The sequence below is a fragment of the Pseudorca crassidens genome, chromosome 9 (genome assembly GCF_039906515.1).
Source record: "Pseudorca crassidens isolate mPseCra1 chromosome 9, mPseCra1.hap1, whole genome shotgun sequence".
Lineage (NCBI taxonomy): Eukaryota > Metazoa > Chordata > Mammalia > Artiodactyla > Delphinidae > Pseudorca > Pseudorca crassidens.
Window position 1 is genome coordinate 45,902,119 of NC_090304.1, and position 14,171 is coordinate 45,916,289.

General features: G+C 37.3%; 1 protein-coding gene and 1 long non-coding RNA gene across 8 annotated transcripts in view; one reads left to right on the forward strand and one right to left on the reverse strand.

The window, feature by feature from the left end:
- SBF2 (SET binding factor 2) overlaps positions 1 to 14,171 on the forward strand; it is a 459,339-nt gene that overhangs the window by 434,408 nt on the left and 10,760 nt on the right. For all 3 annotated transcript variants that reach the window (XM_067749929.1, XM_067749930.1, XM_067749931.1), the window contains one exon: positions 12,024 to 12,150. In XM_067749929.1, the coding sequence (XP_067606030.1) occupies positions 12,024 to 12,150 (127 nt within the window). The remainder of the gene's footprint in view (positions 1 to 12,023; positions 12,151 to 14,171) is intronic.
- Positions 1 to 14,171, reverse strand: part of LOC137230473 (uncharacterized) — a 70,195-nt gene that overhangs the window by 26,711 nt on the left and 29,313 nt on the right. The window lies entirely within an intron of this gene.

A 14,171-nucleotide genomic window follows, 5' to 3' on the forward strand; every position in this document is an offset into this window, starting at 1 on the left:
TCTCAAGAGCATGATGTTGAGTGAAGAAAACGCAATCTCCAGTGGTCCCATACTGTATGATTCCATTTATATAACATTCTCAAAATGACAAGATTATAGAGATACAGAATAAATTATTGGTTGTGAGGGTTTGGAGATAGTGGGGGAGGGGAATGGGTGCGACTATAAAGGAGTAGCATGAAAAACAAACCAATTGTCCATCAGCTGGTGAACAGATGAACAAATTCTGGTACATGCATGCAATGGAATACTACTCAGCAAGCAAAAGGAATGAAATGTTAATATACACAACAATATGGATGAGTCTTAAAATCATGATCAATGAAAAAAGTCAGATAAATCTCATCATAAGGGACTTCCCTGGTGGCACAGTGGTTAAGAATCTGCCTGCCAATGCAGGGGACACAGGTTCAAGCCCTGGTCCAGGAAGATCCCACATGCCATGGAGCAGCTAAGCCCATGTGCCACAACTACTGAGCCTGCGCTCTAGAGCCCGCGAGCCACAATTACTAAGCCTGAGTGCCACAACTACTGAAGCCTGTGCGCCTAGAGCCTGTGCTCCACAACAAGAGAAGCCACGGCAATGAGAAGCCCGCTCACCGCAACTAGAGAAAGCCTGCACGTAGCAACGAAGACACAATGCAGCCAAAAATAAATAAATAAATTTATAAAATAAAAGAAAAAATCTCATCACAAGGAGAAAATTTTTTTTCTTTTTATTTATATGAGATGGTGGATGTTAACTAAACCTATTGTGGTCATCATTTCACAGTATATGTAATTCAAACGATCATGCTGTAGCGTTAAACCTATACAGTGATGTATGCCAATTATTTCTCAATAAAAATGGGGAAAATGGGTAAAAAAGACTACAGACTACACAATATATGATTTCATTTATAGGAAACCCTACAAAAGGCAAAATGGTAGTGGTAGAAAAACAGATCAGTGGTTGCCTGGTACCAGTGGTCAGGGGAGGGGGTCGACTTCGAAAGGACATGAGCAAACTTTATAGGATGAGGGAACTGTTCTGTATCCTCACTGTGGTGGTGGTTATACAAATGTATAACCAAATGAACAGTGACCAAAACTAATCAACCTGTAGGCTTAAAATAGGGAAATTTTAGTATATTTAAATTATACTTCACTGAATATGAAAAAAAATTTTTAATTAGTAAGTCCAACTTCTTAGTAAACTGGAGTTCTAAAAAAAAAAAAAAAAACCCAGCAGCTCTCTAGTTTCTCTAGAGAAAAATTTGCCATTGTGATACCCAGGAAAGTACTTATAACCCTGGCTGCCTGGTCCAGGGAAATCCCAGTTAAGTGTGCAGAGTTTTACTTTTTCTGTACTGTTTTCAGTCTCATCATTAACCCAGTTGTGCATGGTGTTCCCAAGTCCAGAACTTATCAAGTTTGGTTTTTCCAGAGAACACACCTCTAATCTCTTGCTTGCAAGAAGGTAGTCATGAGGCAGGAAAGACTACATGAGATAGGAAAGGACCCTGGAGGTCTCACCACTGCCTCTCTAGACTTAAAACTAGTTCTCATTTTTAGCCCCCCTTTTCCTCCTATATAGGACTTGGGCCTCTGAGTCCTGAGCCTTTCTGGGTTTACAGGGCAAACTGTTACCTTTTCAAATCATTTTCATCCCAGTGTAGCTTCTCATCTCCTGTCATTTTCTGCTATTCTTCCTTCTGTTTTCCATCTTTCTGAATTTTCTTGGCCTGCTACTGTCTCCCCTCCCTTTCTCCCCACCTCGTTTTCAACTTTTACCTTTTAAAAATTCCTTTCCTCTAATTGAGGGAGAGTTGCTGGGGACTGAGTTTGTATGGCTGAATTTGGCTTAAGTTAAATACAGTATTAAATGTGTTAAATACCCATATTCAACTTGCAGAATTCTGCATACCTAAATATTAGAGTCAGCGAAAGAACCTACTCACAATCAGTAAGAAATTTCAGTTCTGAAACTGAAAACAAAAGTTGACTTTTAATGAAAACTCAATTATTTGTAAGTGAATGCTTCACAAACTGTAGAAAATAATATTGTTCCGGGTCTGAACACCCCTTTAGTATGATTTCAAATCTGGCCATACTACATTAAAAAAAATTAAAATATAAATTTTTAAAACTTTGTCTGAACCCTTCAACTTAATACTCTCACACATAATAACCTAAGTTCAGGCAAGTCATGGCAAAGTGAGTGTATGACATTAATTGCAGTATTTAAAGAATGCTTGGCTATGACAGGTGTCAGTTTTGGTGAAGTAGATTATTTTGTGCTGAAAAGGGACAATTTATTCATTCAAAAACAGAAGACTGTAGTTAACAAACAGAGCTTTTGATTCTTGCTGACTTAATTATAAGGTAGCGTTTCATCATCTCCTACATAGTGGTTTTAGGCATTAGAAAATGCCTTCTTCGAATACCTTTCAAGTGAACACTAATGCTCTACATGACTCTGGCTTTTGCCAGACAGTTCGAATTAGTGCTATCCTCAGTCTCTCAGGAGCACAAAACAGAGCCAAGCCTCAACAACATTTTTAAAAATAAGTGCAAAATTATGCAGCAGCTAGCAAAACTTCCCCAGGTGGAATGTGTTCCCTGCTTATTAACCTTTTCTAACATGCCGAATGCCAAAAGGCAGTCCATGGACGTATGCCTAGACTTGCCCATTAGTACTAATAGAGTTACAAAGAAAACAGATGAAGCGCTGATCTCAAATTAGAACTGCCTCATCATATAAAAAGCCATTGTTTGTGCCAGTGTATCCAGGTGTCAGATGAATTATAAATGCTAGATCACAGTTTCATAATAGCAACATCTGGCAGATTTTTTGTTGCTTCTAAAAGAAATTGGCTTAGCTCAAATGATATCATTACAGGATGCTTCCTTTTCTTAAAATAGTTGAACCAAATTCAGAAGGAAAATACATCCAAATACAAAACAAAAATTTTTTTTACCCAAAATTTCCTTTTAAAATATAATACTAAGGGAAAAGATATGTATAATATGAATGAAAGCATGACGTATATGAAAAGCATCTCCTTTATTCCAGCATTAGAGTAAATCTTTGAGTGCGTCTTAGAACTTTCTCATTATTTGCTACTTTGAGAAAAGCAAGTAACCGTTATAACTTTGCCTTTGAAGTTTATTCAAATTGTAAATTGACTCACTCTGGTCTGGCTTTGTGGTATGATTCTCCCTACAGTTACCATATGCCAGCACTATGCTAGGTCCTATTCCAAAGAGAAAACCTATTTGCCTTTTAAAGATATGAGCTTTCCCTGTGAGTGCATGTGTGAGGAGCTAAGTCGCCCTCACATAGGTCTATTACTCTAAAATTTATCCATGCATATTGGCAAAATAACTGCAGTTAATTGATTCATGGTGTATTCAAGAGTTTCTGGTGTCTGCCTGCTTCCCAGTCAACTGAAAATTGGCAAAAGTTGACACACTCCAAGCTGATTTATAACAAAGCAACTTCACATTAAAGCTTTTAATATTTGAGCCCATAAAGTAAGTCTGAGTTTGCCTATCAGTCTCATTTACTAATTTTTGATCTTTAACAAATTATTCAGCCTCTCTGTGCTTCAATTTCTTTATATATGTATATATAGCAGAAGGATTAAAAATTTTATGTGAAGTGATTGGCACAGTACAGAAGGTATACAATTAATGTTTATTAAATCTTAATCTGTGAAATAACAAAAACTAGTGTTAGCTACCTATTTTTCTAGGGTGTGTCTAACATACCCATAATTTTTAAAATGTTGATACCATTAAATATAGGGTCTCTTGTAGCTTAATATTTCTAATTCCTGAAAGCAAAATCCAGTTTTAACTTATTATATTTTATTCCCAAAATGTTGATCTCTCCTGGGATTTGAGTCATAGCTTACTTTTATGGGCCTTTAAATTTTACAAAGTACTTAATGGCATATGGGCAAAAAATAAGACCCTATAAATTCATATTTCTCCAAATTCCATTTCAGATTCTCTTCCTATAAATAAGTGAAATTGGCAGATTTTACTCCATAATGGAAAACAAAACCAAAATGCCTCAAACAGCTTAGTCTTAGTATTTTAAATCTGTATATTTTTTCTCTTCATCAAGATAAATGCAAAATTATTTTGAACAACAGAATCCAGATGATGACTGAAAGAGGCCTAAAACTCTGTTCATCAGCATATTTGGGGAAATGCTCACATAGAATTAATTTATAGGCTGAGATGCCTGTCATTCCCAATTCTACATAATACAATAAGGCTAAATTTATTTGAAACAGACTTGCCTTTAGGCCCCCCAGATCTTGTGGCCAAGAAGAAAACTAATGAAACCAAAAGCTTTTGTTTGAAAAGATCAATAAAATTAATAAACCTCTAGCCAGACTGATCAAAGAAAAGACACAAATTACCAATATTAGAAATGAGAACGATAACATCCCTACAGATTCTACAGATATTAAAAGGACCATAAGGGAATATTGTGAACAGTTTTGCATCAATAAAATTAAAAATTTAGTTGAAATGGACAAATGCCTTGAAAGACACAAACTACCCCACTCACTCAAGAAGAAATACATAACTTGAATACGCTTATGTCTATTAAGGAAATTGAAATTGTAGTTAAAATCTTTCCACACTGAAAACTTCAGGCCTAGGTGGCTTCACTGGTAAATTCTACCAAGTATTTAAGGAAGAAATAATAACAGTTCTACAAAAACTCTTAACAGAAAATTTAAGCAAAGGGAGTACTTCCCAACTCAGTCTATGAGGCCAGCATTACCCAAGTCTGACAAAGACAGGGAAAGAAAACTATAGATCAGTATCCCTGATGATCATAGATTCAAATTTTCTAAACAAAATTTCAGCAAATCAAATTCAACAATATATTTAAAAGGTAATATACCATGGTCAAATGGGGTTTATTCCAGGAATGCACAGTTTCACATTTGAAATCAATCAGTGTAACTCACCATATTAAGGAACTTTAAAAAAACCATACATCATCTCAATAGATGCAGAAAAAGCATTTGACAAAATACAATATCCATTCCTTGTGAAAATTCTCAGGAATCTTCTCAAACTAAAAATAGTATCTATTAAAAAAAAAGTACAGCTAACATCATACTTAATAGTGAAAGACTGAACACTTTCCTCCTAAGATCAGGAACAAGATGTGAATGCCTGCTTCACCACCTCTATTCAACATTGTACTAAAGGTCATAGCCATGCAATAAGGCAAGAAAATGGTAATAATAAAGACATTCATGGGACTTCCCTGGTGGTCCAGTGGGTAAGACTCCATGATCGCAATGCAGGGGGCGCAGGTTTCATTCCTGGTCGGGGAACTAGATCTCACATGCCGCAGCTAAGAGTCTGCGTGCCACAACTAAGAAGTCCGCATGCACAACTAAGAGTCCACATGCCACAATGAAGATCCCTCGTGCCACGACTAAGACCTGGCACAGCCAAAATAAATTTTTTTTAAATTAAATTGAACATTTGGAGAAAAAAATTAAATGATTTTAAAAAGACATCCACGCTAGAAAGGGAAAAGTAAAACTATCTTTATTCACAAATAACATGATGGTCCATGGAATCTATCCCCGCCCCCCCCCATAAAAGAAAAAAAGCTACTAGAATAAATGAGTTTAGCAAGGCTGCAGAATACATGCTCAGTATACAAAAATCAATACTGGCAATAAACCATTGGAAAACTGAAACTTAAAAATCATTACCATTTACAGCAGTATCAAAAAACATGAAAGAAATCTAGCAAAATACATTAAAGACCTGGACACTGAAACTATAAAACATTACTAAGAGAAATTAAAGACCTAAATAAATCAAGAAATACCTGTTGTTCATGGATCAGAAAACTCAATGTCGTTAAGATGTCAGTCTCCCCAAATTAATCTAAAGATTCAGTGTAATCACAATAAAACTCCTAGGAGGCTATTTTGTAGAAATTGGCAAACTTATTCTAAAATCCATATGGAAATGCAAAGGATCTAGAATAGCCAAAACAACTTTGAAAAAGAACAAAAGTGGAGGACTAGCACTATCTGATATTATTATAAAAGTATAATAATCAAGACAGTGTGGTAATTGGTACAAAGATAGACAAACAGATCAATGGAATACTGTCCAGAAATAGTTCCATACATATATATGGACAACGGATTTTTGACAAAGATGCAAAAGTAATAGGTAGAAATACGATGTTACTTATTTGTGGAATCTAAAATATGATACAAATAACATTTACAAAGCAAAAACGGACTCACAGACCTAGAAAACAAATTTATGGTTACCAAAGGGTAAACGGGGTGGGGAGGGATAAATTAAGAGTTTGGGATTAGCAGATACAAACTACTACATTTAAAATAGATAAAAAGCAAGGTCCTACTATATATATAGCACAGGGAACTGTAGTCAATGTCCTGTAATAAACCATTATATATATATATATATATAACTGAACCACTTTGCCATACACCAGAAACTAATACAACATTGAAAATCAGCTATATTTCAATTAAAAATTTTTAATGAAAAAAATTTAAAGCAATAGGTAGAGAAAGACTAGTCTTTTCAACAAATGGTACCAGACAATTGGATTTCCAGATGCAAAAAAAAAATTAACTTTGACCCATACCTTGCATCAATATAAAAATTAATTCAAAAGGGATCATAGATCTTAAATGTAAGATCTACTATAAAACTTCTAGAAGAAAACATAGGAAGAAATCCTTGTGATCTTGGGTTATTAGGCAAGGATATCTTAGATTCAACACCAAAAGCATCATCCATAAAAGAAAAAATTGATAAATTAGACTTTGTCAAAATTAAAACCTTTTGTTCTTCAAAAATCACTGTTACAAAAATGAAAAGACAAATCACAGAGTGGGAGAAAACATTTGCAAATCATGTCTGCTGGAGGACTCGTATCAAGAATATATAAAGAATTCGCAAAACAATATATAAGAAACAACCAACCTATTTTTTTTAATGGCAAAACATTTATACTGACCATCAAAGATATATAGGTGAAAAATTAGCACATGAAGATACTTGATATCATTTATCATTAGGAAATGCAACTTAAAATCAAAATAAGATATTACTAAATACCTGTTTTCATGACTAAAATTTTAAAACTGACCACCCCAAGTGTTAGCAAGGATGTGGAAGAACTGGAACTTTCTAACACTGCTGGTGGGAATATAAAATTATACCATTGTTTGAGAAAACAGTTCTTAAAAATTTAAACATACCTACCTACCAGGTGATTCAGCATTCCATTCCTAGGCAGTTACACAAGAGAAATGAAGTCCTTATGCCCATAAAAGGACTCATACATAACTGTTCACAACAACATTATATGTAATAACCAAAAATCTAGAAGCAACCCAATGTCCATCCACAGGTGAATGAATAAACAAATTGTGGTATATCCATGCAGTAGAATACTATTTAGCTGTAGAAAGGAATTTAGTACTGCTAACCCAACAACATGGATGCATCTCAAATAATTATGCTTAGTGAAAGAAGGCATACAAAAAAAGAGTACAGGGCTTCCCTGGTGGCGCAGTCATTGAGCGTCCGCCTGCCGATGCAGGGGACACAGGTTCATGCCCCAGTCTGGGAAGATCCCACATGCGGCGGAGCGGCTAGGCCCGTGAGCCATGGCCACTGAGCCTGCGCGTCCGGAGCCTGTGCTCCGCAACGGGAGAGACCACAACAGTGAGAGGCCCGCGTACCGAAAAAAAAAAAAAAGAGTACATACTTATGATTCCATTTATATAAAGTTCTAGTAAATGCAAATTAATCTGTAATGACAAAAAGCAAATCAGTCATTGCTTGCAGAGGAGGATGCAGGAAGATGCAAAAGGAGCACAAGGAAACTTTTGGGAGTTATGGATGATATGTTCACTATGTCGATTGTGGTGATGATTTCACAGATGTGTGGAGACGTCAGAAGGTATCAAATTGTACACTTTAAATATATGCAGCTTATTGTATGTCAGTTATACCTCATTAAAGTTGTTTAAAAAAAAATCCTGCGGCTAACAAACCTCTAAACTCTCATGCATTCCCTGTAATAAGTTCTTAGAGGCAGTCTCTTTGGCCTGATCCCATTTCATCTATTAAAACAATACTTAACAGAAGGAGAAGGAAGCACGTGGATTGTGCCTTGTGGAGACCACTGTGGGGGGATACAGCAGAAGAGGCCAGGTGTCCCATTGACGAGGAAAAAAAGCCAATTAACTGGAAAAATTGAGTCCCTGGGATGTAGGACTAAATGGTGGAGAAAGCACCAGATTTTGTCTTGTGAATACAATCAGGTCTTTGTTTCTCATTATGGTAAAAAGACATTTCAGAAAATCCCTTGTATTTCTTAATGTCGGATTCCAAATGTGGTTATCTAGGCATTAATCAACCCAGCATTTGACTCAGGTCAATTTGATTTTTTTTTTCATTGAAGAAATTTTCATGCTTGTTGCTTAAACTGTTGCTACACAGTAAAAAAAAAAAAAAAAAAAAAAAAAAAATTGTTCAGCATCTTCTCTTCCACTTCCAACAGACCTGATAACTAACTCCAGTATGAGGACAGACTGTTTTTTTTCCCCAAGCAGTTAGCAACTGCAGGTGCCATTGTGGCACACAGATGCAGACACTGCTGCCCCCAAGCTCTCACACCTTAATGTTTTCTAAGCACCAATTCCAATTCAAGCAAGGCTGGTGCCAGCGGCCTTGGAGAAGTGTTAGCTTTTCTAACGTAATTGTGGAGTGCAGGGTTTGTGGTGAGCCCAGTCACTCAGTACAGTGGGCTATGAAAGCATTTTTCCACTTGTAGAGGAGTGCTTCTAGTCCTAGCATCTGATCTCCCTGAAATGCCTGTAAGTTCAACTTAAGGTCGTATTCGTCATCATTTCCATTCTACTTTACCTCAGAAGTGGGTCATGAAAATTATATTCCTAAGCGCATTAAATATCAGAATAATCAAGGAAAGATACAGTTATGTGTGAGGCAAGTGGTTTTTATGGAGAACAGTCATTGAGAGAAATGTTTTGTTATTCTGGAGCTTTGTTTAATAAGTTTTTAAAAGAGTTTTTTGAACTGTCATGGACTGGGTCAGTGGAAATAGCCCTGAACTCTTCTTCCCCTGGACACAGTGAGCCAAGGGTCTGGCCTGTGATTACCAAGGTTTATTCCAGGGGCTGTTGGGGCAAAGTTGTTCTTGGAGCTCACCCTGCCCAAGCACATTGCAGATTCTCCTCCCTGAGATTCTCAGATTGGTAGAGAACCAAGTTCTATCCTCTTAGACCTGTCTCCTTCTCCTGTCACACCACCCACAATCCAGGTCACCCCCCTCCATCATGTGTGCACCAGCCCCTTGAGGTGGTGCTACTGATTCTGAACCAGGAACCCAGGCTAAAGAGTTTAAGTTCTAAAACGTAGCATATGGCGCACAACCTCGCTATTCAGAGCCACATCCCAGTTGTCTCAGGGAAAGTGTTCCTGTCCTGGGGAGACCAGAACCAACTGGAAGGGCAGTGGCTTAGGTCAAGAAAGCAGGTCCACAGTACACAAGCCCATTGCTTAAGAGTCAAACTCTGTTTTAATACATCTTCTTAACATCCATTTTATGTTGTATTACTTATGATCTAAAATTTTAGTTCAATGTAAAAGCCAGAAAAAATGTTATAGGAAAAAAAACCTTTAATCATCACAGAAAACTAGGTTTCTAATCAAATGATAAACATTGATAAAATCACTGATATCCAGATCATGACTTTAAATTCCCACTGATCTGTTGGGTAATCAACATATTGCACACATGTATGCTCTGTTTGGCTGACCAAGTGTTGGTCTACATTGCCAAATTAAAACATGGAGAGGAAAGCTGGCTTTTAGACAGCCTGCCTCCAGTATTCATTTGAAACAGCTTTTAAGTAAATACAATTATGATTGGAACTTATCTCAACCAAGCAAAATTCTCTAACTGGTCATGAGAGAGTGAGCAATCCAAAGGTGAGATTGCTGGGTGGACTGGAGAGCATCACAAGGTCATCAGCCTATCTTCTGCCACATGAGATGGCTCCATGGAGTCTGCGTACAGGTTGCCTAGAGCACGCTATAGCTCAGTGACCGTTCCGGACTCTGCCTTCCTCCCACCCTCCCATGTCATTCCCTCATCCTTATTCCTCTCCCAGTGACCTCACTAAGTTACTGATGGAAAATTAATGTTAAAAGGCATAAGCTCCTACCCCTTCCCTTGGCACTTGAACATACCTTTCTTTTTATCTACTCTTCTGTCCCTCCTCATTTTTAAGGCTGTTCCCTGTTTCTGGACCCTTAGCCTCATTCATTCTTGCTTTCCCAGGGCCTTACTCTCTTAGTTATCAGCTCTTTCTCCACAGTTTATTCTCTCTCTGTTGGCTCCTTCTACGTTGCCCTACATTTCCCGACATTTCTTTTGTCGGGAAAACAAACATTTCTCTTGCTGTCGCCCCAAACCACCACCTTCTCTTCTCATTCCTGTCACTGCCAAACTTCTGTAAGCATAATTTTTCTTACTGTATTACACACTATTACACCACAAATGCCTAGAAAGCAAGAACCACAACTTATGATAATTTGCATATCAAGTATCTAGCACAGTATAAAGTAGTGAAGGAGGCACAGCCCGAGGAGCCTAGCAAGCCAGGGTTCAAATCTGGGCTCACTAGTTGCTGTGAATGACCTTGGGTAAATTATTTAATCTTGCTCATCTTCAGCTTCCTCATTTGTAAAGTGGGGGAGGGGAGGGTAATAATTCTCATCTTCACAGGATCTGAATAGACATTTTTCCAAAGACATACAAACGGCCAAAGGTACATGAAAAAGTGTTCATCACTCACTAATCATCAGGAAAGTACAAATCGAAACCACAATGAGACATCACTTCACACCTGTTAGAATAGCTGTTATCAAAAAGACAAGAGGTGACAAATGTTGGTGAGGATGTGGAGAAAAGGGAACCCTTGTTGGGAATGTAAATTGGTGCAGCCACTATGGAAAACAACATGGAGGTCCCTCAGAAAGTTCAAAATAGAGCTACCATATGACCCAGCAGTCCCACTTCCGGATATATTAGAGGGAATGAAGTCATTATTTCAAAGAGATATCTGTACTTCCACATTCATTGCAGCATTATTCACAATAGCCAAGAAGTGGAAATAATGTAAGTGTCCATCTATAGATGCATGGATAAAGAAAATGTTATATATATAAACATGAGAAATTCATTCAGTCATGAGAAAAATGGAAATCCTGCTACTTGCAGCAATGTGGATGGAATCCGAGGGCATTATGCTAAGTGAAATAAGTCAGAGAAAGATAAATACTGTATGATCTCACTTATAGATAGAATCTAAAAAAGCCTTACTCATAGAAACAGAGTAGAACGGTGGTTACCAGGGGCTGGGGGCGGGGGGATGGAGAGATGTTTGTCTTCCAGGTATAAGAGGAGTAAGTTCTGGAGATCCCGTGTACACCATGGCGACTATAGTTAACAAATACTGTATTCTATACTTGAAAGTTGCTAAGAGAATAGATCTTAAATGTTCTCACCACCACCAAAAAAAAAGGTAATTGTATGAGGTTATGGAGGTGTTAACTAACCCTCTTGTGATAATCATTTCACAATAGATATGTGTATTAAATCATCACATTGTACACCTTAAACTTACACAATGTTATATGTCAGTTATATCTCAATAAAGCCGGAAAAAAATAATGCCTATCTTGCAGTGTTGTTATGGAGATTATATGAGATTACGTTTATAAAAAAAAACCCCTAGCATGGTGTCTGTCAAAAGACTGGTTCCTTTCCGACTTCCACTCATGGTAGGGATTCAGTTGACTGAGTGACCAAATGGTCTCCTGCATATTTCAGGTCAGCACTCAGTGGCATGGCATCCACTTTTTGTTCCATTTGATTCTTATTCTTTTCTTTGCCTTGTGTGTTTCAGGTTCACAACCAGTATCCAACTGAGTTTGAATTCAATCCCTATTACTTAAAGTTCTTGGCTTTCCACTATGTGTCTAATCGCTTTAAAACATTTCTCCTGGATTCAGACTATGAAAGATTAGAGCACGGTACGTGTTTGCATGCCCTTGTTCCATCTTTCTTGTTAGTTTTATGTGTTTTTAATTAAAGACACTAATAAGATAACCACCCCCAAGTGTGGCAAGGCCACTTTAAGGTTTTACTCTACAAACTACGAAAGTAGAATGGACATGAGTGAGTGAGATTATGTGCTGTGTTAGCTCTTAGGGGCTCCAAGTGGTCATCATGTAGCACCTTTGAAAAGTTAAATCTGCTTATTACTATTTTATTATCTCCAAGCAGTATCACTGTTAGTGGAGAAACACTTGATTCATAGTTTTTCCATCCCTGGTACACTCTGGTAGGTAAGCTGCCTGCCCCTGGAAGCAGTCTGTATAGCAGTTACGGCCATGGGCTCTGGAGCAAACAGAATAGTTAAATTTCAACACTGCCAGTTACCAGCCAAGTACTTTGGACAGGTTAGGTATCTCTCTGAGTTTCCTCATCTTTAAAATGAGGATAATAATATCACCCACCCCTTTGGGCCAGGATGATTCCATTAGGAAATATTTGTAAATTTCTTAGCACAGTTGCTAGCACAAAGAACTCAACAAATTTTAGACATCACCATTGTTATTATAATTTTTAATAGCAGTAATAGTTGTAAAGAGTAGATTCTCAAAAGCCAGTCAGCCCTGTGAAAACATTTCCCCAAGGGGAATTTTACATTCTTACTTTTGCTGTTCTTATAGTGGGGGGGAAAGGGGGATACACATGAGTATTTTTGTTAAGAAGACAAGTAAATAAAGAAAATCAGTATATTATATTGACTATTTTCAGTATATTATATATACCTGAATATTCATAAAGAAGACTCTCTTAATGGCTGAAAATATTTACTAATATTCTCAGTTTAAAATATGAAAGCAAAGAAATACTGCTTTTCAGTGCATGCTATTAAAATTATCTAGCATGATATTTCATCCATTTGGTAAAGGAGACAGCACTGATGAGACCGTTTCCTTTACTGTTTGTACTTCCAGACCTCTGTTGACTCATAAAATTGTCATTCCACACATCATAATCAGAAACCTTAATTTTTTAAGCACCCGTGTGTTGGGAAGACATTAAGTAGAGCTGGTTACAGTGGACATTAGAGTCACTTGGAGAACTTTTTTAAATGACTGATGTCTGGGGCCCATCCTCAGAGATTCTGATTTAATGGGTCTGAGGTGAGACCTAGGCACTGGGATTTTTTTAAGCCCTTTTTTTTTTAATGAGTGGCCAGGGTTGAGAACTACTCTTCTGCACTCTACAGTTGAAAGGTAGAGAAGAAACATTAATTAGTCTTGGGGGCCCCTCATATTATAGGATTTTGTGCAGCCTTGGGCATGAGACCCTCTTTTATGATAAATAAAATGCTTGTTGACTTTTGACTGAATCTTTTCATTCAAAGCAAGACAGCACTGCTACGAGAGGCACCCTTCCTGGCCTTTTAAAGAAATACCTCCTGCCTCACCCTAACACATCTTCCTCTCTATTAAAAATAAAGTGGGCTCATGTGAGTAACAGATTGACTGTTTGAAAGGTACAAATATAGTACCTGAAGTGCCCCCCGCCCCCGCAAATTCAGCTTTTGTGTTTAAGTCATCCAAGGATACGGACCGCATCCTTCTGACATCCAAAGTCTCCATGACCATGATTTGTGGTATATATAAATTACCAAAGAAAACACTTTAAATAGCTTCATAATAAACAGCCAACAACTTTAAAAAGAAACATAAAATTATGTTTTTAACTGACTTTCATCAAATCATTTTCCTTCCATTTTCTCTTGAAAAATGTGTAGAATGTCTCCTGGCATGGACCTCTATGAATCTAGATATAGACGCGGGATGTCGATTGGAAGGGAGTCATGCTGTCCTGCTAAATGCTTGGGGAAACTTTATCCCAGGTTTTCCTTCCATTTAGATTTGTTTCCATATAGCTATGAAGTCCATTCCTATCTTTAGCTTTGCAGTCATTTTCTAAGGCTTCTGCACGTGCGCTGCTGTTTCTAGAGCCGTGTGAA